This window comes from Puma concolor, chromosome A2 (genome assembly GCF_028749965.1).
Source record: "Puma concolor isolate L17-30 chromosome A2, mPumCon1.1.hap2, whole genome shotgun sequence".
NCBI lineage: Eukaryota > Metazoa > Chordata > Mammalia > Carnivora > Felidae > Puma > Puma concolor.
In genome coordinates, this window is record NC_141668.1 from 31,045,682 (window position 1) to 31,071,502 (window position 25,821).

The window sequence follows — 25,821 nt, forward strand, 5'->3', positions numbered from 1 at the left end:
AGTCCTGTGATCCTGGAAAGATCAATTAGATTCATTCTCTCTCTCTATATTCTATTCTATATATATCCTATTCTCTGTATATTCTCTCCTTCTATATTTCTCTCTCTATATTCTCTAGATATATATTGGCAAGGTCACTGGAATAATGCTGACCAGAGTGAACAAAATTATTTTTACATCCTAAAATCTATATAACACTTGAAATGTATTACTATAATATATATACTATTTTTCTTGATTATACTTTGGTTTAAAAAAAAATCATGAATTTTAAGAAAATAAGTTAAAAAGCAGCTTAAAAATTCTCAATTCTAATAAAGAAAATTCAACTCAAGTATTATCCATTATGTCAATAATCTGACAGAAAAGGAATCCCTGTGGGGTGGTGAGAGCCCTAAAAATCAATGTATAAAGCAGATAAGCTTAAGTGTTTCCACTTGAACAGTCTCCAAGGCAAAGCCTTAATACCCTAAGGACTCCTCAAAATGAGTTTGAAAGTCACTGTCATTAAACACATGAGCATAATATTTCATGTTCAAAAACAGAGATATAAAAATGTTCTTCTTATGCAAAAGTGACAGATAACAACTTATTCAGAAACTTCTAAAAATGTACTTAATATTTTATTATTTATTTATTTATTTATTTATTTATTTATTTTACTGCAATATTAATATTGTAGTCTATAAGTGTCCAACTATGAGAAAATGACGATTTCTTCAACGCAGGGCTGTGTCTCACTATTGGTTCTGCCACTGAAAGACTTTAATTGGAACTCACCATTACTACAATGAACTTCTTTGGTTTCACTCATAATTCGTGGAACAGAAGCTAAAAAAAGAGAAGTTACTTTAAAATGAAAACTATTAATCAAAACAAAAAGAACACATATTCATTAATCTCAAACAGCACAACTTAGTAAAACACATATTTTATTACTTAACTTATTACATCAGAAAGCACTTCTTAGTTAAACTGAAAGTTATGTAAAAGAAGTTACTCGGTTCAAATCTCAGAAGAATGAGTTTTCCAAATAGGAAAATATTAGGGGAGAAAAATAAATGGTCTAAATGTCTCCATTGCCTGAAGGTGATCTACTGAGATTCCTTCTAGTTCTATGATTTTATGACTTTAATATCCCAAATCATTAGAATTACAGAAATTCTATCCAGTTGATTCCACTGACATTTACTCTTAAGTTTCTGAATCGAACCAAACATCTCTATAAAAAACTCCTTAGTAAATACTGATGGAACAAAGGAATGAATAAACGTACTCAGAATGCTTAAATCATTCATTTAAAGAGAAAAAATGGTGGGAACCAGAAAGAGAGTAGCAGTTTATAATCAGTTCTTCACTGGGCTTACCACTTCATTCTATTGACTCAGTCTTTCTCAAACTTTAGCATGCCTCAGAATCAACTGAAGGGCTTCTTAAAATACAGAGTGCTGGGGTGCCTGCGTGGCTCTATGGGTTAAGCACCTGAACTCAGGCATGATCTCGTGGTTTGCAAGTTAGAGCGGAACCTGCTTTTGATCCTCTGTCCTCCTCTCGTTCTGTCCCTCCCCTCGGCTTGGATTCCCTCTCCCTCAAAAAATAAAATAACACTCAAAATAAATAAACACTTAAGAAAAATACAGAGTGCTGGGTCTCATACCCAGAAAAGTAGGATTCTGATTCAGCAGATATGAATCATCTAAATTTCCCAGGCGATGTTGATGTTTCTTCTGGTCTAGGGGCCACACATGTTGAGAACCACTGTATTGTATTAAACCTTGATTTGTACTAGGAAAATTTTGATTTCTAAAAAATTGTAGAAACGTAGTACTTCTTTTCATCTTTTATTCTTAAAGTTAGAAACATTTTCTTTTTGTATGACAAAAAGCTCAGATGTTCTTTAGAAGGAAAAAATTAGAACATAAAGATAAGTCCAGGAGAGAAAATTACAATCACCATTAGTTTTCCCTGAGGCCCAAGTTGCTTGTAGCCAATTCTTTCATTTAATGATATACCATAAACATCTTTCATGTCATAAATAACTCTTCTGCAATATTGGAATGGCTTTATCATATTTTGTTGGAAATCTATGACTTATTTATCCAATCCAGTATTATTACAGTAGAAGTAATTGTATTATAAGTAATTTTAGAAGTAACTGTAGAAAATAGAAGTTTCTAATTTTTTTTATTTATTAATAACTCATGTAACTAAACTTCTGTGTACATTCTTAATTATTTGCTTAAATTGAATATCTAGGAGTGAAATTTCTGTGATGCAAGAATAACTTCTAAGGATTTTCTTATATGTTGTTATGGTCCTTAAGGGAGGTTGCTCAGTTTAACTAGCACACGTAGCATGAGAATGCTTACTTCCCTACACTTTCCCGAGCTCTATTATCTTTAAGAGGCAAAATCGTCTCAAATTTGAAGGAAAATCGTATTTCCTAGTTTAACTTCCATTTTTTATTGCTAATGAAGCGAAACACTTTCTTATGTATTTTTTGAGCCACGCAATACTTATTTTCATGTTGGAATCAGTGAGACCATATCTTTTTACCTTTTTTATTTTCAATTGCATCAAATGGCACTTGCGGTTTTTCAATGTTCTCATCCTCTGTGAAAGAAGCCCTGCAAATGCAATGCCAAACAAATCTAGATCAATGAAATGAACACAATTCATGGAAATTACATTGAACACACTATTTTTTTTTTTTTTTTTTTTTTTTGTCCTGTGTGGGCACAGATATTTTGATGAACACAAAGAAACACTTTCTGGATTTCACTCCTCAAAGCTGGCAATCTCGCCTCAAGTGAGGTGGGTGGAAATCTCATCATCTCCAATCAGCAGAAGTACATTTGAAGAAAACCAGGGCAAAAAGTCACTCTTCAGTCCAAAAGTGAGCGATCTCTGATAGCCTGGGTCCAACAGAAGTGAATTTGGGAACACACATTCTTACTGGAATTTGTTTGGAAAAAATTACACAGTCTTGAAGTGAGAAGCTTGGAGCCCTGAGACATAGACTCAGGAGAACATGCATATAACCTAAGAAACAGAAGCGTACTATGCAGAAAATGACCTATGTCTTTCTGCATCTTCTATCCTTAAACACTAACTACGCTTAACAGTAAGGGTTAGTTTTATCTAGTGTGTTTGCCTCAGTTTTCTGTTGTATAACTAGATGCCTAGCCAGATACCCCTCTAAATCCTCAAGTTTGGTACCAAATAATCTAAACTGCAGCAGAAAAATTGCTGGTCCTGATGATGGAGACTACTTTCCCGGGCTGAGCTGTGATTCTCCATTTCTCCTGCAGCAGAACATAGATAACAGCCCTGGCCTTACGTCACAGGGATGAGAATGAAATCAAATGCCCTGTGTTAAGTTACATTTTATAAATATTTATTGTCCCAGATATTGTGCTGGGCACTGTGGTAGAGAAGAGATGAATAAGGCATATTCAGTTCCTTCAAAATACAAACATCAGCAAATTACGAAGAATCAGGGAATTAAAAGTATTGCAAATGTTGGAAGGTGTGATAATTTTATTTCAGTTTACTTTGTAAAGGTGTTTTTTTTTTCCTTGATACATACAGTGAAGTAATTAGGGGTGAAAAATAATAATGTCTAGGACTTACTTTAAAATATTTCCTTCCTCCCAAGGAATGAAGAAACATAAAGCAAGCATGGGGTTAGATATGTTTAGTTGAAGGTTGACTGAGTGCCAGGCCAAATTAAAAAAAAAAAATAGCTCTGAATTCATAGAAGCAAAAACTCTAAGTGAAGCTCATAAAAGATACAACCCTGAAATGCACATACACTGAATTAGTATCTTAATGGGATGAGATGCTTTGTATGTTAAAGCATCCTGCAGTGATTCCTTATGCAATTTTGTGAATAAATTATTTGTTTTAAAAATGTGGATTTTTCATGGAAAGCGTATGATGAGAGCAAAGCAACTGTATTTCTAGTAAAGTGAGAATTAACAGATAGTACACAAATATTGATAGTAAGCAACATTTTCATTTTGCTCAGATTTACACTAATTCTGTTGGGACCTCTGGATTCTAAGCCTCAGGGCGCACACATAAATAATTATCACTTTTTCTAACTCTTGCTTTTCTGACTTTATCTCTTCTCACCTTGTTGCTCTAAGCAAATGATCTTTATTTGAAAGGAAGCGTGAGGGGTGCCTGGGTGGCTTAGTCGCTCAAGCATCTGACTCTTGATTTTGGCTCAGGTCATAATCTCATGGTTTGTGAGATCAAGTCCCACACCAGCCCTGCACTGATAGCGTGGAGCCTGCTTGGGATTCTCTCTGTTCCCCTCTCTGCCCCTCCCCTGCTGGCGCATGTATGTGCTCTCTGTTCTCTCTCTCTCTTTCAAAATAATAAATAATCTTTAAAAAAAGGAATCATGAAGTCATTAATCCCTACAGGTAGCATAGGTATGTAAAATTGGCTAGAAGTAGAAAAAGCTGGAGGTGACTATTGTGAAGATAAGGACAATGACAAATGACTACACCTGACCTCCCTTCTGCAGGATGAACTGGAATAAAGACTGGACCGTGGACATGAGGCCAGGGTCCTAATCTCTCCTCTATTTCTCTTACCTGTGTGGCTTGAGCAAACGATCCACCTTTGCATCCTGGTTTCCTTGTCTGGAAAATATGTATAATATGCATCCTCCTTGTAATACAGCATGGATGATAATTAAATATACATATGCTCCCAGGTAAATTTGAAGATAATTCGAATTGAGTTTTATTTCTTGAAATGTTCTCAGGTGATTTACCTAATTGCTTTTTGATAAAGATCTGAAGTTTAATTTTCTGTGTTAAGTTAGATAAATCTTTTGAACTTGTCTTACTTTTCCTATAAAAGAAAGAAAAATATTTCCTCCACTGTAGATCCTAAAGTGACCTTTGGATAGCAGAGAAACATGAAAAGTCAATATTAATATTTATTACCTACTTGCCCTGCAGCATACCAGACACCATGTGGTACGTGGAAATTATCTTATTCAATTCTTGTAAAATAATATGTGGTAGGTAGTATAATCCATATTTTATAGATGTGGAGATTGAATCTCAGAGGGCTCAAAACTTTAGCTGCTGTAATTAATAAACTCTAGTGTTGGGATATTTGAATCCATGTCTGTCTGATTCAAAAAAGTCCTGACTCTTTCTACACTGATCACTTTCAACACTGAGCACTAATACATTCCTTTATTTAAAGGGAATCAGGGTTAGGGTTAGGGTTAAGGTTAGGGTTAGGGTTAGCGTTAGGGTTACAGTTAAATTTAAGATAAGCCCCTTACTTAACCTTACACTACATGTGACTCTTGAGAAAAACTTGCTGAGAAACAAACTTTCCAATGCTTGCATATCTCAAGGGAATTTACTCAAAGTTAAAAACAGTAGCTAAATCAAGTTTGCTCCTCCCAACTGATAATGATGAATGAGACAGACTCGGATTCCTTGAGTGAGTGCAAAGAACAGAGAAGCAGGCACTGAGCTCTATTATTTAAAACCTACTTTTCAAACAAACGAATAAACTTTCTGTTTGGCTTACTACTTCGGGCATTTAGGGAATAAGGCCAACTTCATAACGTTATGACAATTAAGGTGAGTTCTGATCCTGAGTAATGTGCTAAGAATTCATCAAATATATGAGTATTTACTTTTTTTTAATTTAGAAAAAATTTTGTGGATCTGCTTTCATTATCTCCTGAGGTAGAGGGAAAGGAAGCAGCACTCAGGAGAACCAAAGCCATTCCTTCCTGAGGGTAACTGCAAGAGACATAAGTGGTTATAGCCTGGCCATTTCATCTTTCATCTCCCTAGGAGGTTTTAGGTTTGCTTCTGTTTTCCTGGCCGTAGAAAAGTCAAATATTCCCTGAATTCCATCCTATAAAAGAAAAGCAGTCTTAGCCAGTGTGTTAGGCACTGTCCATTTTCAACAATTACAGGAGATGTTAACGTGTTCACCTGGCCTATCCTTTCTTCCATCTGCTAATTACTACCTTTCATTAGAATGAAAGTGGAAGGGGGAGGCCAAATGTTTCCCTCTGAGATTCTACCTTCTTTTTTTTCTTTAATTTTTCCATGGTTATTTATTTTTGAGAGAGAGAGAGAGCGCGCAGTGGAGGCACAGAGAGAAAGGGAGACTCAGAACTAAAGCAAGCTCCAGGCTCTGCACTGTCAGCACAGAGCCTGACGCGGGGGTGTGAGTATGTGACCTGAGCCGACGTCGGATACTCAACCGACTGAGGCACCCAGGCCTCCCGAGATTCGACCTCCTAAAAAAAAAGAAAAGTTCCATTCTTCTGGCAGGGACAGACATATTTACAAATTTGGATACATTCTGCCCACTTTAAAGCCGTGCCTCAAAAACTCTTTAAATAAATGTTCACACCATCTTGGGCTCCACGCTGACTGATGGGTCATTAAAAAAAAAAAAAAAAGAAAAGAAAAAAGTCACCCAAGTCTTTCCGTCTGATACGCCTGTAATTCAAGGATCTATATCACAGAATGAAACAAGTTTGAAGGTTTTCATTTTAAACATTACTCTTTAGAGTCAAGTCCTGTTGGTTTCAAAAACTGTTGGATGTGTTCTTATTACAGTGTTTGAAGACCACTAGAATTGTTATGGTTTCAATGCTTTACAGAAGCTTATTTTCCAGAGCACAAATTTTTGGACACATTTCTTTTTGTTGCTTTCTTTAATGCAGGCAAAATCTTTTGAAATCAATCTTTAGAGAATTTTTGGATTGCACAATTCAAATTTGTGGCTATCTTACCATTCCAGTGGGTGTAGCTGTGCGTTTTTATTCAGGAGCCGAAATTGTTCAAATACATTTAAAAGAGACCAGTACTGAGTCAGGACTGAACTAGGTTGTCCTATAGGATTTGCCATATCATAAAATTCACGCATCAAAGACTGAATCCCAGGAGCAGTAGATGGGAAGAGCTGAAAAGAAACAGTCAAAATGAGAATATCTGAATAAGTTATGGAAAATAATTTAAAAGGTGTTATTACTAGAAAAGTCTTTGTATTTTATTCAGCTGTTTTTAAAAATCAGATATTTATTTAAAATCCATTGGTCAGTATCATAATATAATTTTCTGTGCAGTTGTCAAGGTAAATGCCACTTTTTATAAGGAACAAATTTTGTTGATAATATTTCTAAATAGGATGAGTTTTCTTTCTCTTTTCATTGAATGGAAATGGACGTCTCCTTCCTAAAGATATCTGAGAACAGGTGAATGACAGACTGAGTCAGGCAGTAGGAAGAATGAGGAGAAATTGCTTTGGATTACAAGTGAACTTTGTCAGGGTGAGAGATATTAATCCTACAAAAAAAAAAAAATCTAGTCATCCTCTTTTGACACAGAAAGTCAGGAAATTAGGATTTGCTCTTTCTCTTGCGAAATAATTCTGTAGTCTGTGCCGAGTGATGTTCACTACATTCACAATATCTTAAATTATGAATTCCTGAAGAATGAGACCTCTTTCTTTATATTTGTAGAGTTTTGATCCAACTGTCACAAATGTAATATGGGTATGTTTAAATTAATTAAAATAATCTACCAATTAAATTATCTTTGGGGCAAAAGCTTACTTTGAATCCTCTAAAATATGAGTCTATTTTGATGAGCAATGATTGTTGCATGTAAGTGATGAATCATTAAATTCTACTCCTGAAACTAATATTGCACTGTATGTTAACTAAACTAGAATTTAAAGAAAAATTTGGAAAAAATAAAATAAAATGAGTCTAAATTATAAAAACAAGTGCCAAACATTCACTAATTAACTTAGTAAATTAGTTATAACTCAGATAAGTATAATGTGAATACATGGTTTTTTAAGTAAAAAATAAATGTTGATCCATACAGATTAATAACAAACTATCAGTGGACTTTTAAAAATGCTGTTTTAAAAAGATGTTTTGTATAAACAAACCTTAGGTAGAAAAATATAAATCCATTGTAGTCTACCTAGACAAGTGACAGAACTAGAGAAAAAGCAAGTACTGAATGTATATGTACTAAATTATCTTGATATTGACCAATATTAACAGAACCCAAAGAAATACACAGAAAAGACAATAAAATGTCATTGATTTTTTTAGGCTGAAACCAGTAATGGTTATCATAACTATTTACATTTTCTTTCTTTGAGGTTTGCTATAGAGTTTGCTCTATATTTAGGTTTGCTACCTAAATTAAGATTTAGGTAGTTTTCTAAGATGTGTTCATATTCAGTAATATTTGATTTTACACAAACAAAAAGGGCACAATGAGCAGAAAGAAATTTTTGTCAAACATAAATGTCCCAAAGCTAAAAGCAAAACTTCTCTAGAAAAACGTGGACATTTTTCCTTAAGAACTGCCATATACTGGCAGCCCTACTGATCTCATATCCTTTAGCTTGAATAAGCCATGTATTATTTGCAAAGTCCTAAAGAAAATGGATTCTGCTCATTTTAATATTTAGATCTCTGAAAAGAAGAAAGAAGCTTACAAAGGTTTCTAGTTCTTAACGAAATATCTTCATCAAGTGAAAATCAAATAGCTTATGGCTGATCTACTATAATCTCAGTGATCATGAGGAATCAAATGTCACTTTTGTTTTACCAGTTGGAATGGCCCCAAACTCCCAAGTTCCTTTATGAAAGTCATAATTGAGTGCATCTCCTCTAAAGACAGGCATTGATTTGGTTCCTTTTGATAGTTTTCGCCCTATAATGGGGGAGGGGAACAAATCTTAAGCAATTGTTACCAAGTCAAACCATGTTTAGCCCAATTGCTTCCCACTTTATACACCAAAGTTCGAACTCTACAAACAGCTGAGCTAATTAATGCTAAATAATACATAGTAGCTTCAGCTTGTCACAACAGTGTCTGACTCTAAGAAAATTTCATATTTGACAAAGAGATGCTGAATGAAATTGCTCAATAGTGCTTTGGTAGTAAGCCTGGGGAGATGAGCCCTATAGGGTAGACGGTGTGTGACAATTTGGGAACGCAGGAAGAGTCTTCTTCAGCCCTCAAAGTACCAGAGATCAGAGCAGCAAATGAACATGTGAATCTCTTCCAAATTACAGTTTTGGAGTTTGTGGATTCTGATAAACGGTCCCCCTGCCCCATTTTCCCCTCACATCTATTTTTTTCCTGATGCATCCCAGAGAGGAGAAGTTGCAAATATTTTCCATTCCTTCTGGGTGAAGTGGTTCTAATGGTTTTAATGACAATCTACTCACTAGTGAAGGAAAATAGGGAACTAGAAGGAGAATTAATAAAATCTCAGGGAGGGGCGCCTGGGTGGCGCAGTCGGTTGGGCGTCCGACTTCAGCCAGGTCACGATCTCACGGTCCGTGAGTTCGAGCCCCGCGTCAGGCTCTGGGCTGATGGCTCCGAGCCTGGAGCCTGTTTCCGATTCTGTGTCTCCCTCTCTCTCTGCCCCTCGCCCGTTCATGCTCTGTCTCTCTCTGTCCCAAAAATAAATAAACGTTGAAAAAAAAAATTAAAAAAATAAATAAATAAAATCTCAGGGAAACAGCAGTCTATAAAGTTATGTTCTATCTCTCACAAACAACTCTCCACAGAGCAAGAACGTTGTTTGTGAGAACTTCCATGTTCTACTCTTCCAAGTTCTCTGAATACGGGTTTTAAAACAGAAAGACGTATAGAGAATAATGCTGTACTTAGTAATCTGTACAGATTTTTTGATCCATCAAGAAAAATTATATCAACATGTCATTAAAAAATTAACCAATGCGGGGCGCCTGGGTGGCTCAGTCGGTTGAGCGTCCGACTTCAGCTCAGGTCACGATCTCGCGGTCTGCGAGTTCGAGCCCCGCGTCAGGCTCTGGGCTGATGGCTCAGACCCTGGAGCCTGCTTCCGATTCTGTGTCTCCCTCTCTCTCTCTGCCCCTCCCCCATTCATGCCGTGTCTCTCTCTGTCTCAAAAATAAATACAACGTTAAAATTTTTTTTTTAAATAAAAAAAAAATTAACCAATGCTACTACGAAGCACTACATCCTAATCATCAGAAATCTAAGCAAAGATGTTAACCAGATGTGAATTCTTTAAAAATTAGTATTATAACTCCAGTGCCTTGGTGTCAATCTAGAGCACTTACTGCTATTCTAGACTGGCTCCAAAAAGTTCTCTTATTCTCTCTATTCCTCTTAAAGAATTCTAAATAACATAGAATATGTATTATTCATAATATCCACAAACATTCCTTAGGAATTAGGAATTGCCTTATTTTAACCCATAACTGCATCAGAATCAGTCACTCATACTTAGTTGACGTAAAATAATATTAGTGTTTAGGCCAGAAAAATATAAGAGATGTAATATAATGGATACCAATTCGTTTCAAATGAATTATCAATTTGCTTAACTGCACAATAAAGAAAATGGCACCTTCCAAAGAATGACTTGAAAGAAATATTTGTCACTACAAGAATATGCACTTACCTTAAAAACACCTGATACATAAAGTCCCTGAAATATCTCAGAAAACATGGGAAGTGAAGATTCATTAGAGAAGAGAAAATTGAAAGTATCTTGTAAAAGGAATTCTTCTGTGTTTTGGTCCTCAAAATCCGTATTATCACTATCTTGAAAATTTAAATGCTCATGCACCTGTGAAAGAGTAAAAGCACGGCAAATATTTTTCATTGACTTTTATATTAATGCAGTGGAATCACTTGTAAGACACGATTCATTCCTGTTGGATTGTAGATCAGAACTGACATCTAGTGGCCTTTTTGGAGGTCAACAGTTTTATAAAATACAAGAAATGTTCTTTTGAAGATACAATTTTTGTAAGAAAATTAATGGATTATAAAGTCACTTAAGTTTATCTTGAAACTCTTTACTGTTAGAATTCGTGTCCATGAAAGATAATAAGTAACAGTTCTGAACAATAAATTTTAAAGAACACACTAAGATGTGTGCAAGATAATGAATAATTTAAAATGTAGATTCATGAAGTTTCAAAATTTTATGAATGAGTCTTTGAGCTATTAAACTAAATGTCTGAGCCACATATAATATAATCTCTCCCCTTGTACAATAGTTTGAAACGCAGTCAATGCAATATGAAATTGAAATCTGATTGCTCATAATTTTATTTTGCTCCTCTTCCCTTCTTCCTACTCCATACCCCAAAATAAAGCTTTCTGTAGACTTATTCAATGTTTTTAAATCTTCTTGCCACAAAGGGATATTTTAGATGAGAAGTATGTAGGAGATGATCTGAATGAGTTCATTTAATTTGAAGGGAGGCAAAAGAATCAGGGTATATAAAAAAACACTCTTCGATTTACACATATTTTATACTAGGAAAAAAAACATATATCTGAAAAATTCCCATGGCTTTTTAATTAAAATATAGGCCAATTTAAAACTAAATACCTAGGAGCACCTGGGTGGCTCAGTCCGTTGAGCATCTGACTTCCACTCAGGTTATGATCTCAGGGTTCATGACTTGGAGCCCTTCACTGGGCTCTGTATTGACAGCACAGAGTCTTCTCTGTCTCCTTCTTTCTCTGCCCCCTCCCACTCACTCACTCTCCTTCTCAAAAATAAACATTAAAAAAATAAAACTAAATATCTATATGTAAAGAATAAGAGTTATTTATATATATATATAAATATAATATATATATATATATATATATATATATATATATATATATATAAACCTAAGGGAATAAGCTGGGTAACTGCTATTTTCTATTACCCAAATGTCTACCACTTTATTTCATAAACAGTGACTGAACCATAGAAAAATCTGTGCCTGTTCCACAGTGAGGCATAGTAGGGACTGGACCTCAAATCATAGATTCTCCATACATTAGTTAATTTTCTGAACTACAGTAAAATATAAGCCTGTAGTGACTTTAATACAAGTTGCTATTTATTGGTTGGTTACTATGAATGCAAACAACACGTGCACACACATACACACACACACACACGCACATAGATCATTCAGCATAAGGCGGGAAGCTCACAGAAAGCCTTTGGCATACGCACCTGGAGCACAACAGGGTACCTGAAATTGTAGTAACCAATATCAAAAGTTAAAAGTTGAAAACATAATCTGCATCTGAAATAAAAACACAAGGTAATATAAAAATATATTCTATTTGCTACATTTACTCTATCATTTGATGCATTATTAACAGTTACTACAGTTAAATTTCAAGGTATGTATTAATTGAAGAGAGCAGTGGCTTGGATAATATGGAATTACATGCAGCCTATTTTTAAATTGGAATTTGTTTTGTTCCTTATAGAAAATACAAATATAACGCATTAAACAATGAGTTTAATAATGCATTAAACATATGAGTTTACTTCATGAAAATGCAAATATGGAGAAGGAAACTCTCCTACATGCTGGGCATTCTTATTCACATAGGAAGCATGATAAAGCTTAATTGAGCCACCTCCTTTTTGTTGACATTGTAAATTTAACTTTTTTTTTTTCTAGAAAAAGGGCATTAAATTACGTTGAAGTAGGCTGTAACATGAAAACAGTAGCTATTGACTATTGCTAATAAGGGCCATAAGTAAAATTACACCTAGTCATTGCAAAGTGCATATGATAGAAATACCTAAGCTTAAAAAGGAAATACAATTAAAATCCACTTAAATAATGTGTGTTTTATTTCTTGTCACTATTATCTAGACACTAACAAGTCTGTAACATGCTTTGAAGTGTAGGATCTACAAATATGGAAAGATGCTTGCAAGTCCATATTTATATACTGACATAACATTTTCCAAATAGCACCTACTTGTAATAATTAAGATATATTTTCACTAATAATTTTTAGATTGGGGTTTTTTAATTTTTTTTAATGTTAAATTTTGGTTTTACCTATTGAAGGTCTTTGGTCCCAGAGTAGATGTTTCACTGAATACTTCAGCTGCTAGGAGGAGTTTGCTAATTGCTTCCTTCATATTATCAAAAGCCTGAAGAGGTGAACTGGCTGTCAGGAATGTCTCAAAAAATGTTTGCAACTGTGAACAAAGTAAAGGGTTAACTATTGAGTCAATAATCTCAGTTTGTCTATCATTTCCAAGGTGACCAGTTTGAAAGATTCTGTTAGGTTATATCTTCCTCATGTTCAAAAAAACTCCTTAAATAGGAAAGTTTGGTAACCTATATATAATATATATGTATAGGGTGTGTATATACATACGCATATATCTTACATATAATATACTGAAAGTGTATATAATATACTAAAAGTATGTTATAAATGAATATTATGTATATAATATTCAATGTCTATTATGTACATAATATGCAATATGTATAGATTATACACATTTAAAAAAAATTTTTAAGGGGAGCCTGGCTGGCTCAGTCGGTTGAGCGTCTGACTTAGGCTCAGGTCATGATCTCGCAGTCTGAGTTCAAGCCCCGCATCGGGCTCTGTGCTGACAGCTCAGAGCCTGGAGCCTGCTTCGGATTCTGTGTCTCCCTCTCTCTCCCGCTCATGCTCTGTCTCTCTCTCTCTCTCAAAAAATTTTATGTAATTATTAAGCCTTTCAACTGAATATAGGGTGCACAACATCTTATAATTTAAATTACTTTAGCATTTTTGCTTCCCTTTCCCTCATTTCACAGCATCTAATCATGGAAAGTGAAAAGGAATTATTAACAAGAACTTGTGATCAGAACTTACAGGTTTAATTTGTGACTCTACAAACTAGATGACCTTGGACTGACAACTCACTTTGGATTTCTGTGTTCTCTTTAAAATGGGTGAATACTACCAACAAGAGAGCTGTCAATACAAATCGGAAGAACGTGTACTTGAAAGCCACTGTAAGGTATGAAATCCAAATCCAAGCTTTTTAGTATTGTCACTTTTCTGTATATATTGGAACAAAAATAACTGCATGAAAGTTGCTTTTTCACAGCATCTTGCTATGGGAGACCTAGCCAACTAATGAAGAATCTAAGAGAGTCTCAGTCTCCTCTTAACGTTTTCGTTTAAGGAACGTTTCATGTGGATAGAAAAGATAGGGAAGTATTACAAAAAGGAGAATAAAGCTCAGGCTTATGTTTTCTTAGAAATACCATTGTTCATGTTGTAAACAGCCATTTTTATTTGCTTAAGTATTAAAACAATCACAACAACAAAACTACCTCTTGAAGATGCTTAACATCAAAGTTCAAGTAAAAATTTTTAAAAAGCATAAAACAAACTTCATATTGGGTTGTACACTTTCTTTGGATAAACATAATCTCTCAAAGATGAAGAACAAAAAATATTTTTTGAAAAAACATGCAGCAGGTAGCCTCTTCATGTTTTTGGAAGAACAGACTAGATCGCTCTGAGCTGCGTAAGACTACAAAGTGAAAAACTTTTGTTGCTATGATAATGAAGGACAGATAAGCAACCTGAGGGAAATGGTAAATGTATCTTTAAAAATACACAAGTAAAATCCCCGAAGTGAAACAAATCCTGACTTCATAAACTTTTACCAGCTGAAACACAGAAACCTAATGAGATGTGCATTTTCAGACTCTATGGACACAACATTAGCATTTGGCAATTGGGATGTTTTGCCATTTCACTAAGGAAAATAAATGTAATAATTGTATGATCAAAAGAAAACAAATTAATACGAACACTAAAAATGTTAACACCCTTGAGTCAAAACAGAGTAATATTGTTTTTCCAAATAAAAAAGAACTCCTATTTCACTCAGTTCAGCATGATTATGTAGAGAGGGTTACTGATTTGTATTATTGCATTTTTTATTTTAATGTTTCCCAAATATCACAAAGGTCAAGGTTAATAATTTAAGAAAGTTGGAAATGTTTGTGTAGCATATAAGATGTATAAGTTTGATATCACATTATATCTTCCATGGCAAAAAATCATTAGAAATTAATGTCTTAGGGTTGTATTTATTCTCCCACTGTGGAAATGATTATTTCTTAATTTCTGTCTGTAACAGTGAGCATTGAATATGGGCTGCCAGTATATGGATTCAGTTCCATTCAATTCACATTTTTTAGTGAGAATTTTACTATGTGGAAAGTACTATACTGTTAGGAGTCATGGCACATAGCACAGTGGTCACACTATAGATACTAGAGGCAAAAAGTCCTGGGTTTAACTTTGGCTCTATGCCTGTTACTATTAAATTGTGAGAACTGGGATTAATGACAGTATCTATTTTGCAGAGGTATCGCTCAGATTAAATGACAGAATTTACATAAGGTACACCACCTCCCAGCACATCAATACTCAGCACATGTTCGCTCCTTGTATCAATTAAAACGAGAGAAGTCCGCAGCCATTTAAAGGAGTGGCTGTTGAAGTCAGATTCTCATAATGCGATGCATTTGTGGAAATTCAAAACTGCCTCTGAGAATTTGAACACATGTGACACCAATCAAAATAGAACATTTCAAAAATATATGATAAACCTTTAATAGAAATGTTTTAAAAGGGAGAATAGGGGCGCCTGGGTGGCGCAGTCGGTTAAGCGTCCGACTTCAGCCAGGTCACGATCTCGCGGTCCGTGAGTTTGAGCCCCGCGTCAGGCTCTGGGCTGATGGCTCAGAGCCTGGAGCCTGTTTCCGATTCTGTGTCTCCCTCTCTCTCTGCCCCTCCCCCGTTCATGCTCTGTCTCTCTCTGTCCCAAAAAAAATAAATAAACGTTGAAAAAATAAATAAATTAAAAAAAAAAATAAAAGGGAGAATAAAGAGGTATGATGGTTGAATGGCCCCCTCCAGTGGGATGCCTCCCAACAAAAGTGAGAGAGCAGAACTGAAGGATCCAAATAATTGGCTGTCCCCCCAATTCCCCAAGACCTCAGTCTGCTCAGAGAAGGACCAACATCAGCCACCAACAATGAAAACAGGGGGCCAGAACATAGCGGCCTTCGCGAAGTATGAGGACAGGAGAGAGAAGCGGGGCTCGGAAAGCATGTTTCGAAATGGAGCAACTTGTTTTATTTTTGTGTTAGCTCGGTTCCAAATTGTTGTCTCTGTATGCATTTCCTTCTATCTCGCTGCACGAATTTTAAATGATCTAAGCCCTTCAGTTCAAAGGAAATTCTAGATGAGTGACCTATTTATTTAGTACAGTGGCAAACTACATATACCAAAAATGAAAATAGAATTGTGCAAGTGTTTAATAGGTATCTAAAAAAAATCAACTTTCAGTGAGTGACCCTGAGAGGGCACAATACTTGTATCAGTTCTTGTAACTAACTAATCCACGCAGGCTAAGTGGAGGACTTCTTTGTGTATCTGGTCCTACTGTAATTTGTTATACTTACTGTATTTCCTTGGTCAAATTACTTGAATTCTGTGCATCTCAGTGTGTTCAGATATAGAAAGAGAATTGTGCTCAATGGTCTCATTAGACAATGGCAAATCTGAAATTATTTGATATTAATACCACTTACAGCCATCAGAGCTTGAAAAACCCACTTCACCCAGGAGCTTTCTTAACTCAAGAACAAATACCCGAAGAAGCACTTTCACTTTCGTTGCTAGTTTAAAATAATGAAGCCATAAACTCAAATATCAACTTATCCCTCTCTACATCAAGATTTTTAATGGATGTTTTTGAGTTACATAAATATGAGAATAAGATCCCAAAGAAATCACTGCCTTGGCAGTAAGGTAAAAATAATTAAAAGAGCGTCTTAAAACTTTTAACATGACATGAAACTATTTTATAAATTCTACATTTCCCTCCTTCATTGTAAAACTGAAATACAAATTTTGTGCAAAATAAAGTTTATAGAAAATGACCTAGTAGGATCGTGGTTGCGGGGCGCCTGGGTGGCTCCGTCAGTTAAGCATCCCACTCTTGCTTTCAGCTCAGGTCATGATCTCTGGTTTGTGGGTTTGAGGCCACGTCGGGCTCCACACATGGAGCCTGCTTGGAGTTCTCTCTCTACCCCTCCCCTGTGCTCTCTCTCTTTCCTTCTCTCTCTCAACATAAATAAATAAGCTTTGAAAAAGATCATTTTTTTTAATATATGAAATTTATTGTCAAGTTGGTTTCCATACAACACCCAGTGCTCATCCCAAAAGGTGCCCTCCTCAATACCCATCACCCACCCTCCCCTCCCTCCCACCCCCCATCAACCCTCAGTTTGTTCTCAGTTTTTAACAGTCTCTTATGTTTTGGCTCTCTCCCACTCTAACCTCTTTTTTTTTTTTTTTCCTTCCCCTCCCCCATGGGTTTCTGTTAAGTTTCTCAGGATCCACATAAGAGTGAAACCATATGGTATCTGTCTTTCTCTGTATGGCTTATTTCACTTAGCATCACACTCTCCAGTTCCATCCACGTTGCTACAAAAGGCCATATTTCATTTTTTCTCATTGCCACGTAGTATTCCATTGTGTATATAAACCACAATTTCTTTATCCATTCATCAGTGGATGGACATTTAGGTTCTTTCCATAATTTAGCTATTGTTGAGAGTGCTGCTATAAACATTGGGATACAAGTGCCCCTATGCATCAGTACTCCTGTATCCCTTGGATAAATTCCTAGCAGTGCTATTGCTGGGTCATAGGGTAGGTCTATTTTTAATTTTCTGAGGAACCTCCACACTGCTTTCCAGAGCGGCTGCACCAATTTGCATTCCCACCAACAGTGCAAGAGGGTTCCCGTTTCTCCACATCCTCTCCAGCATCTATAGTCTCCTGATTTGTTCATTTTGGCCACTCTGACTGGCGTGAGGTGATATCTGAGTGTGGTTTTGATTTGTATTTCCCTGATGAGGAGCGACGTTGAGCATCTTCTCATGTGCCTGTTGGCCATCCGGATGTCTTCTTTAGAGAAGTGTCTTTTCATGTTTTCTGCCCATTTCTTCACTGGGTTATTTGTTTTTCAGGTGTGGAGTTTGGTGAGCTCTTTATAGATTTTGGATACTAGCCCTTTGTCCGATATGTCATTTGCAAATATCGAAAAAGATCATTTAAATATACACAGATGGATCAAAATTATTTATTAAAAATGGAAGGACAAGAGGAACTGAAAATCAACTTGAAAATATTTGTAGGAAAACTTCCATCATATCTTTGATATCTTGAAATACTTCTAAGGAGTCCTATTCACTTCATTCCCTTTCCCCATGTCTGACAACCCTTCTCATGCCAAATTCTGGGCTTCACTTGATTAATTAATTCCCTTTATCTTCCCGCAAGACTTTGGGCAAATTGTTCTCAATGGCAATACATTGAGAGCAAACTTGCTGACTTTCTTGTCTGTTCTTACCACTAGACTGTGAAATCTTTTAGGGAAGAAGCTGAACCATTTTATCTTTGGGTGGCTAGTACCTAATGCAGAGTAGATATTGAGTGAATAAAGCTAAGTATAGCATTACAGAAACCACAGAGACTTTGATAAGGGAAATAATTTACTGGAGCTTCTGGATAAAGTAATTTTTCTCCTTAGGACATGTTTATCTCTTATTTCCATCTCATGAGAGAGGGAGGATATGCATTTTTCTGGTGGCTTGTAATAAAACCTTTGAAAAATTGAAGCTTACAGCAGTTCAAGAGGATTTTTGAGATAAGAAAATTTAATCTAAGAGTTAAAACAAAAGATGAAAGATTAACCAATATTAGAGTTTTTTTTTTTTTAAGACATGTTCTCGACTAGCTGGGAAACTATAGCAGAATACAGTTATTTTAGTATCTTGAACTTTGAGTCGTGTTTAATAGCATTGTACTTTACTAAAGTTTCCTAGAATTTCTCTCAATATTATTGCATAAAAGAGAAATTTTCATTGTTTCAGTATGAAGAAGAATATTTCTACTTCAAATCATTTTGCACCAAAAAGCATATGAAAAGATGTTCAAAGTCACTAATCTTTGGGGAAGTACAAACCAAAACCACAACAAAATATTACCTCATATCCATTAGGATGGCTACTACCAAAAAACAAAACAAAACAACAAAACAAAACAAAATAAAACAACATAAAATAATAACTGTGGGGAAGAATGTGAAGAAGCCAGAACCCTTGGACACTGTTGGTGGGAATGTTAAATGATGCAGTATGGAGGTTCCTCATAAAATAAAAAATAAAAGTACCATATGATCCAGTGATTCAACTTCCAGGTATGTAGTCTAAAGAATTGAAAACAGAGTCTCGAAGAGAGATTTGGACACCCATTTTCATTGCAGCATTATTCACAATAGCCAAAACGTGGAAGCAGCTCTAGTTTCCACCAATGGATGAATGGATAAACAAAATACAGAGTGGAATATTATTCGGCCTTAAAGAGGAAGAACATTCTGACACGTACTATGGCTTGAAGAACCTTGAGGATATGCTAAGTGAAATAATCTAGTCCCAAAAGACACAGTCTGATCCCCCTTACATGAGGTATCTAGAGTAATCAAATTCATAGAAACAGAAAACAGAATGGCAGTTGCCAGCGCCTGGGGGGAGGGGCAAATGCAGGGTTGTTTAACGGGTATATAATTTCAGTTTTGCAAAAGGTTCTAGAGATTGGTTGCACAACAATGTAAATGTGTTTAATACTATCGAACTGTACACTTAAAAATGGTTAAGATGGTAAATTTTGTTATGTATATATTACCACAATTAACATTTTTTAAGTAATTTTGTAGTTTTTACAGCCTCACTCCCTCTAACAACTATGTTTAAGTACTTGCTTAAACAACTTAAACAACTATGTTTAAGGACTTGCTAGTTTTGTGCCACCAAAGTCCAAGAGACCACTTCTTCAGTGGTTAAAAAATTTGCAAAAGAAACAAAACAAAAATAACCCTTCCCTTGTTCCGTTTCTCAGCTCCTGCAAAGAGTGGAAATAGTGTCCAGCTCTACTCCACCTCTTGCTAGTCACTGCTTTATCCATGAACACTCTTTCATTCTTGAGCTTTTTTGTTCATTTGTTTAGGATAGGAAATAATCACACAGCAAGCTTGAATGTTGACAGGAATGATCCGGAAGAGAGGGCAAATTAATATGGAACACAAAGTGAGTCTAGAGGATGATCGTTACAGGTTATAATCAATGCTTAAAAGGAAATAGCACAGAAGAGCTCAGACCCCGTTCCATCCAAGGGTAGAACTAAGTGCACCCTTAGTTCTAAATATATGAAATCCAAGATTCTATGTTCTTTGTCCCAATTAAAAGGGGAATAAGTATAGATTCAAATCCACCTATTTGTAATGTCCTTGGAATTTCAGTCTATTGTTTTTGACTGATACTATTATTCTTTCTGTCTTTTACCGACTGGACTAAGATCTCCCTGCCTGACACTAACCTAACCAGCCTGTCTCCCAGGCACTTGCAAAATATTCACAATGTATCCAGAGAAATAGAAATACCTCAGCATTTTATCCCAATGTAATATATTTTATAAATAAAAGGGTTTTTTGATAACCCTATAATTCTCAATAAGAAAAATGTATTTATAAATTTAAGTTTCTAAAATTGCAGTTACCATATGGCTCTAAATTTAAAAATGTTTTTTCTTCCCCAGAGTTATGATTACAGTTATTGCTTATACACAATTGGTCAGGACAATAGAAATAGTTATAAATCTTATTAATGAATCTCTGAAATAAAAAAATAAAATTGTCACGAAAATGCATCTCTTAGATGGATATAATTTCATGAAATTTTTTTTATTCAATGAAAACACATATCCATTAAGAGAATATTACTTATGACTAGAGTGATAAGGGTTTGGCATCAGTATTAATATTACTTTTAATGTAAGCATGGAGAAAGCTTGTCCACAGAAATATATATGTATGAAATATATGGATGGAAGGGCGTGTGTGTGTGTGTGTGTGTGTGTGGAGAGAGAGAGAGAGAGAGAGAGAGAGAGAGAGAGAGAGAGAGAGAAATGGGAAATGGAAGAGTTTAGTTACAGCAACATGACTTAATTCCTTGAACTCCTTCCAAAGTACATGGGAAAAAACGCCACGTAGTGATTTATCATGAAATATTTAATTTTGTTAAAAACTGAAAACAATCTGAGTTGTGCAGGATTTGTTACACAGTGTTATGTAGTGTTTGTTATGTAATTACTATTGGCATCCTTCACTTTCTCAAGTTTTGTTTCAGGGGAGTTGTTTTGTTTTGCAGAATTTTTTCACCATGAACCAATCATCACCATAATATTAAGGAGAGGTGAAAGTTAGGTCTTTTTTTTTTTTTTTTTTTTTTTTTGAGGAGCAGAAGAGTATCTGTGAAAGAGACGGGGAAAGAAGATTCTCTTGAAACCATCCATGTGCCTGCAAAGCCCCTGGAGAGGCTTTATGGATCCCCAGAAACACAGGACACCCTGCTTGAGAATCACAGCTCTGGAAGTGTCTGGCCCTCAGGAGCACATCCACCACTCATCAGGGGGCTGCTGCAGTGCCAGAGAAGTGCCAGTGAGCAGTCTGGACCCAAGGAAAAACTCTCCTTCGTGTTTTAAAGGGATATGATTTAGAGGGAAAATCAGATATTTGCAACAGAATAAAAAGAAGAAAAAACGATTTGAGAAAGGGAGAAAAAAAAGACTAAATTATGAACCCAAGTACTGGTGCAATTTTTCATTTAGTGCACGTGTGATATTTCAATATAATTCTATGTTGCATTTAATAATCGTTCACCTTAGCCAAGCTGACACCACATGCCAGACACTGTGCATTTCTCATGCACTTTTTTGTTAATATTCATAACAATGCGATGAGGTTGACACTCATTTCCCCCATTTTACAGATGAAGAAACTGAGGGACGCGAACACAAGTAATTTGCCTAAGGTTACACAGCCAAGAAGTCACCCATAAGGGTGTTAAAACTAGTCTGCTTCATTGGAAAGACACAGCATTACCTCTGTCACTGTGGTTTTGATTATACTAGATTTAGAAATGTGGATGGACCCTGAAATACAGAAGAATGAATCATCTGTGTTTTTACTTTCATGGAAAATGCGTTTGAAACTGTCAGAATTCTCAAGCACATGACCTTACATCCACACATCTAAAATACCAATTCAATAACTCGAGGATTTATGTAGCCTAATCACCTTTTGGAAAAATTAACAATATTTCTTTGTAACTTAAATTGCCTGGATCGAGAGCAAATTTTGTGTTAAGTTAAATGATTTAAGAACATAAATATTCTCATTATTTGTTTTAGCTCATTGAAAATTGGCTTGCTTTAGGGTTTACCATGGAAAAACTGAATTAATTAGCTGAATCTAAATTAGGATAGTTTTACTCATTCTCTGGAATTAGATCAAAACTCCAATATTTAAATAAGTTTCATGCTTCCCGTGACATGAATAATTTTATTCATTTGTACTTCTTAACAGCCCTAAGCTTTAAAGCATACATTAAACTTGGAAACTCAGATGATTCAATGTGATTTAATCAGTTTCATAGTTGGAAATTTTAAATTCTCCCACATGTATATCAGAGAATTGATCAGAAGCAAGGTGCAGAAATACAAAAGGCTGTGAATAGCATAAAATTTAATTATTTGCTTTGAATGGTAGAACCCTGATTGCATTATATTCAACCTTCTCAGAGAACTGGCAGGTTATTTTTATTGCCCCTTCTGGAATCTCTCAGTGGGATATAAAGGAGCAGAGAGATTGAACAGTAAAGAGCAAAAGTTAAAGTTGTAAAAATTTTATCATTGGATTTTGTATGTATATGTCTACTAATTTTCTTTATGTGAATGCCATTGTTCAGGTAGGTCACAACTCTTTCCATTAAAGTTAAAACACAGGCCTTCTTTCAACCTTCAGTAAAATAAGGTCTGACAGTTGTTTGGAAAACCTTCCATCTTTTATTAATTGTCTTGAGTAGAAAATGACATTGAAATCAGGTAACAGGAAATATTTGTAACAGGCAGTACAAAAATTTGCAAACAAGGATGCATTTGGTCATTTGGTAGAAAGATACCCATCTCATATCTATAAATACTCTCAGAAGAGTAAGAAAGTAAAAGGCAAAATATTTTTCATTTATGTTCTGGATATTTTATGCAGCGTATCTGTTTTAGTTCTTATCAAGTTTCATGGTCAATCACAAAAAAAAGGAAATGTATTCATTATAAAAATAATGACTTCTGGTTGTACAATAAAGAAAATGATAGACCAATTTGCCCTAACGTATGAGAGCTGGAGTGTTAAAGTCTGTTGAATCCATAGATTTACTACAATCCTCCACTATTTTCTTACACTTCTCTTATATCAGGTACCTTACACATCTCTCTTACCAGTGTTCAAACAAAACTCCTTCTTTTACATGGGATATTTTAAATGAACATTTAAATATTATGCACAATTTAAAAGTTCATGATTTAGTACTCTAATTAAATATTACTGCTATCTAGCCCAAATCAATGTCTTCTCACTGGGGTCCAACTACTGACTTTTGATTTCTCTGCCCCCAACCTCTTTCTCTTTCATTGCTGCCGGAGTCATTTTTATGAAGCACAGTTCAAACATAAAGGACAGAAGTCCCAATGTTCACAGAAGGAGGCGATATAATAAACAATAGAGGCCCTTTTATCTTTTTTGCTACAAAGGGATAGCAATTTTTATAGGAGTATTCAAAAGAAAAAGCAATGCATGAAAATTTTAAACATCTTATTTTAATTTAAAAAACATAAATGTTATTCCTTTGTCAACTTTGTAACACACAGCCAAAGTATTTTATTTGCATGAAGGTGAACTAGTTGGAGTTGTTACTCATCTACTTTATGGAAACCTCACCCATAATGCATTGGTTATAGCCACAATTATGCAAGAACATAAAGACACTTGCAAAGAAATCTCAGGGAAGACAGAATACTAGGTTTCACAATTCTCCCTGACCCCACGAAAGCTGTTACACCACATAGAATTCACCTGCAATGTTTCCAAGAAATTTTCCCAGATAGATTCCTTTATAAACATTCCTTTGCTTTTATAGAACTAAGTCTATCTCTTTTTGCACCGATAGTTCATCAGTGCATGATGAGGTAAGCATACAAATGCTTGCCTCAGACACTGAGTTCTTGGGCTCAGCAGTCAATATGCTTTATGGAGGGCATACAGAGCATTGCTTAAAACTACAAGTAGTTAAGTGGGAATTAAGAGAGATTTTATTCACCGAAGATCTGAGTCCTAATCCTAATCACGTTTGTTAGTTCTGTCATCTCTTTAAATCATAAATCTTGATTTCCTTATCTATTGAATGGATATAAACATATCACCCTATCCCTAAGGATTCTTAAAAATATCAAATGAGATCATATATGAGAATACATTCAGAAATGATCCCACTGTCATTTTACATTTTACAGTGCATGAAATCCCAGCTCTTCCAGATCTGACTCTAACATACCTTTGCTGGTTTCCCCTACTCCACAAACCCGATGTCTTCTTCCCTTTCTTTCTCTCCAACCCTCCCACTGTAGGCTACTCTAGGATTTTTCCCACCCTGAAATATATACACATTCTAGCCAAGTAAATAAGGCAGCTCATACTTCTGAGACTATAACCTATGTTCCTATGCTTCATGATGTCTGTCCAAAGAAAATGCAAATATCCCTTCTCCATTTCTAAAGACACACTACTCATTTTTCCAAGCTCAGCTAAAATGCCACCTATTTTATGAAACCTACCTCACTTTCCTACAGCTGAGTAATATTCTCCTACTCTTGACTGTCCCAGCAACTCAGCCATTTATTGCACTCGTTCGGTATTAAAGTTATTTATAAACGTCTTTCCCCCTCCCTCTCCCCAACTGGAGGGTTCCCTGAAAGCAACAACCAACATTTCTCTTTTGAGTCCTTCTCCACATTGCCCAGCACACAGGTATCCTTTAAACAACTGTGGAATATAAGTGAGCTGAATTGAGTATGAACAATTATTAAATAGTCAACACTGCTTCTCCTTTGAGTTGTTTTTGACTCCATGATTAAACATGAAAATATAACATATACAATGAGATACAAATTAAACACATTGATTCCCCACCAATTTTTTTATGGGGAGAGATATTGTTTTTCCATGTTACTCGATGAGGAACACACAACTATTAGAAGCTTTGTTCTCATCAAGGAGTAGAGAAGTCATCGGATTAAATACTCTTCCCTTTCTCTCTTTTGTTGTCTTCTGTCCCTAATTTTTTTTAAAAAGTTTATTTGCTTATTTTGGGGGGGAAGGTGGAGTGAGCAGGGGAGGGGCAGAGAGAGAGAGAGAGAGAGAGGGAGAGAGAATCCCAAGCAGGCTCTGCACTGACAATACAGAGCCTGACGCAGGACTCAAACTCATAAACCGCAAGGGCTAAAATCAAGAGTCAGACACTTAACCAACTGAGCCACCCAGGTGCCCCTCTCCTGCCCCTAATTTAAAAACTTCCTTGTTCTCTAGTCTAAATAAATCCCATCCCATGAAACCTGCTGACAATCTGCTCCAATGTGAAAATCCTTCTTCACAGTGGTGTGGCAATTTGGAAAAACTGGCCACAAATTCTTCCAACCTCTGTATTCAACCCCTCCACCACACCTCCTCCCATTCAGAGGTGGAATCTCTTTCCTCATTTTTTGAGTCTTGGTTTAGCCCTGTGAAGCTCTTTTGTCAATGAAACATCAGTAAATGCAATGCAAACTGTTTTAATTTCCTGAGGCTACTGTAATAAACTACTTCAAACCTGGTGATTTAAAACAGTAGAAATTTATTATCTCATGGCTATGGAGGCCAAAAGTCTAAAATCAAGGTGTTAGCAGAGCCACATTCCTTCTTAGGGATCTGGAGGACAATGCATCCCTTGTT

At 35.6% G+C, this 25,821-nt stretch overlaps 1 protein-coding gene across 6 annotated transcripts in view; it reads right to left on the reverse strand.

Annotated features, from left to right (window-relative positions):
- CPED1 (cadherin like and PC-esterase domain containing 1) overlaps positions 1-25,821 on the reverse strand; it is a 278,325-nt gene that overhangs the window by 132,048 nt on the left and 120,456 nt on the right. For 5 of the 6 annotated variants that reach the window (XM_086691507.1, XM_086691516.1, XM_086691534.1 and 2 more), the window contains 7 exons: positions 12,905-13,047; positions 12,055-12,127; positions 10,489-10,656; positions 8,637-8,741; positions 6,797-6,966; positions 2,557-2,627; positions 781-831 (listed from right to left, as the gene is read on the reverse strand). In XM_086691507.1, coding sequence (XP_086547633.1) covers positions 781-831; positions 2,557-2,627; positions 6,797-6,966; positions 8,637-8,741; positions 10,489-10,656; positions 12,055-12,127; positions 12,905-13,047 — 781 coding nt within the window. The remainder of the gene's footprint in view (positions 1-780; positions 832-2,556; positions 2,628-6,796; positions 6,967-8,636; positions 8,742-10,488; positions 10,657-12,054; positions 12,128-12,904; positions 13,048-25,821) is intronic. The other variant, XM_086691526.1, reaches the window with a different exon arrangement.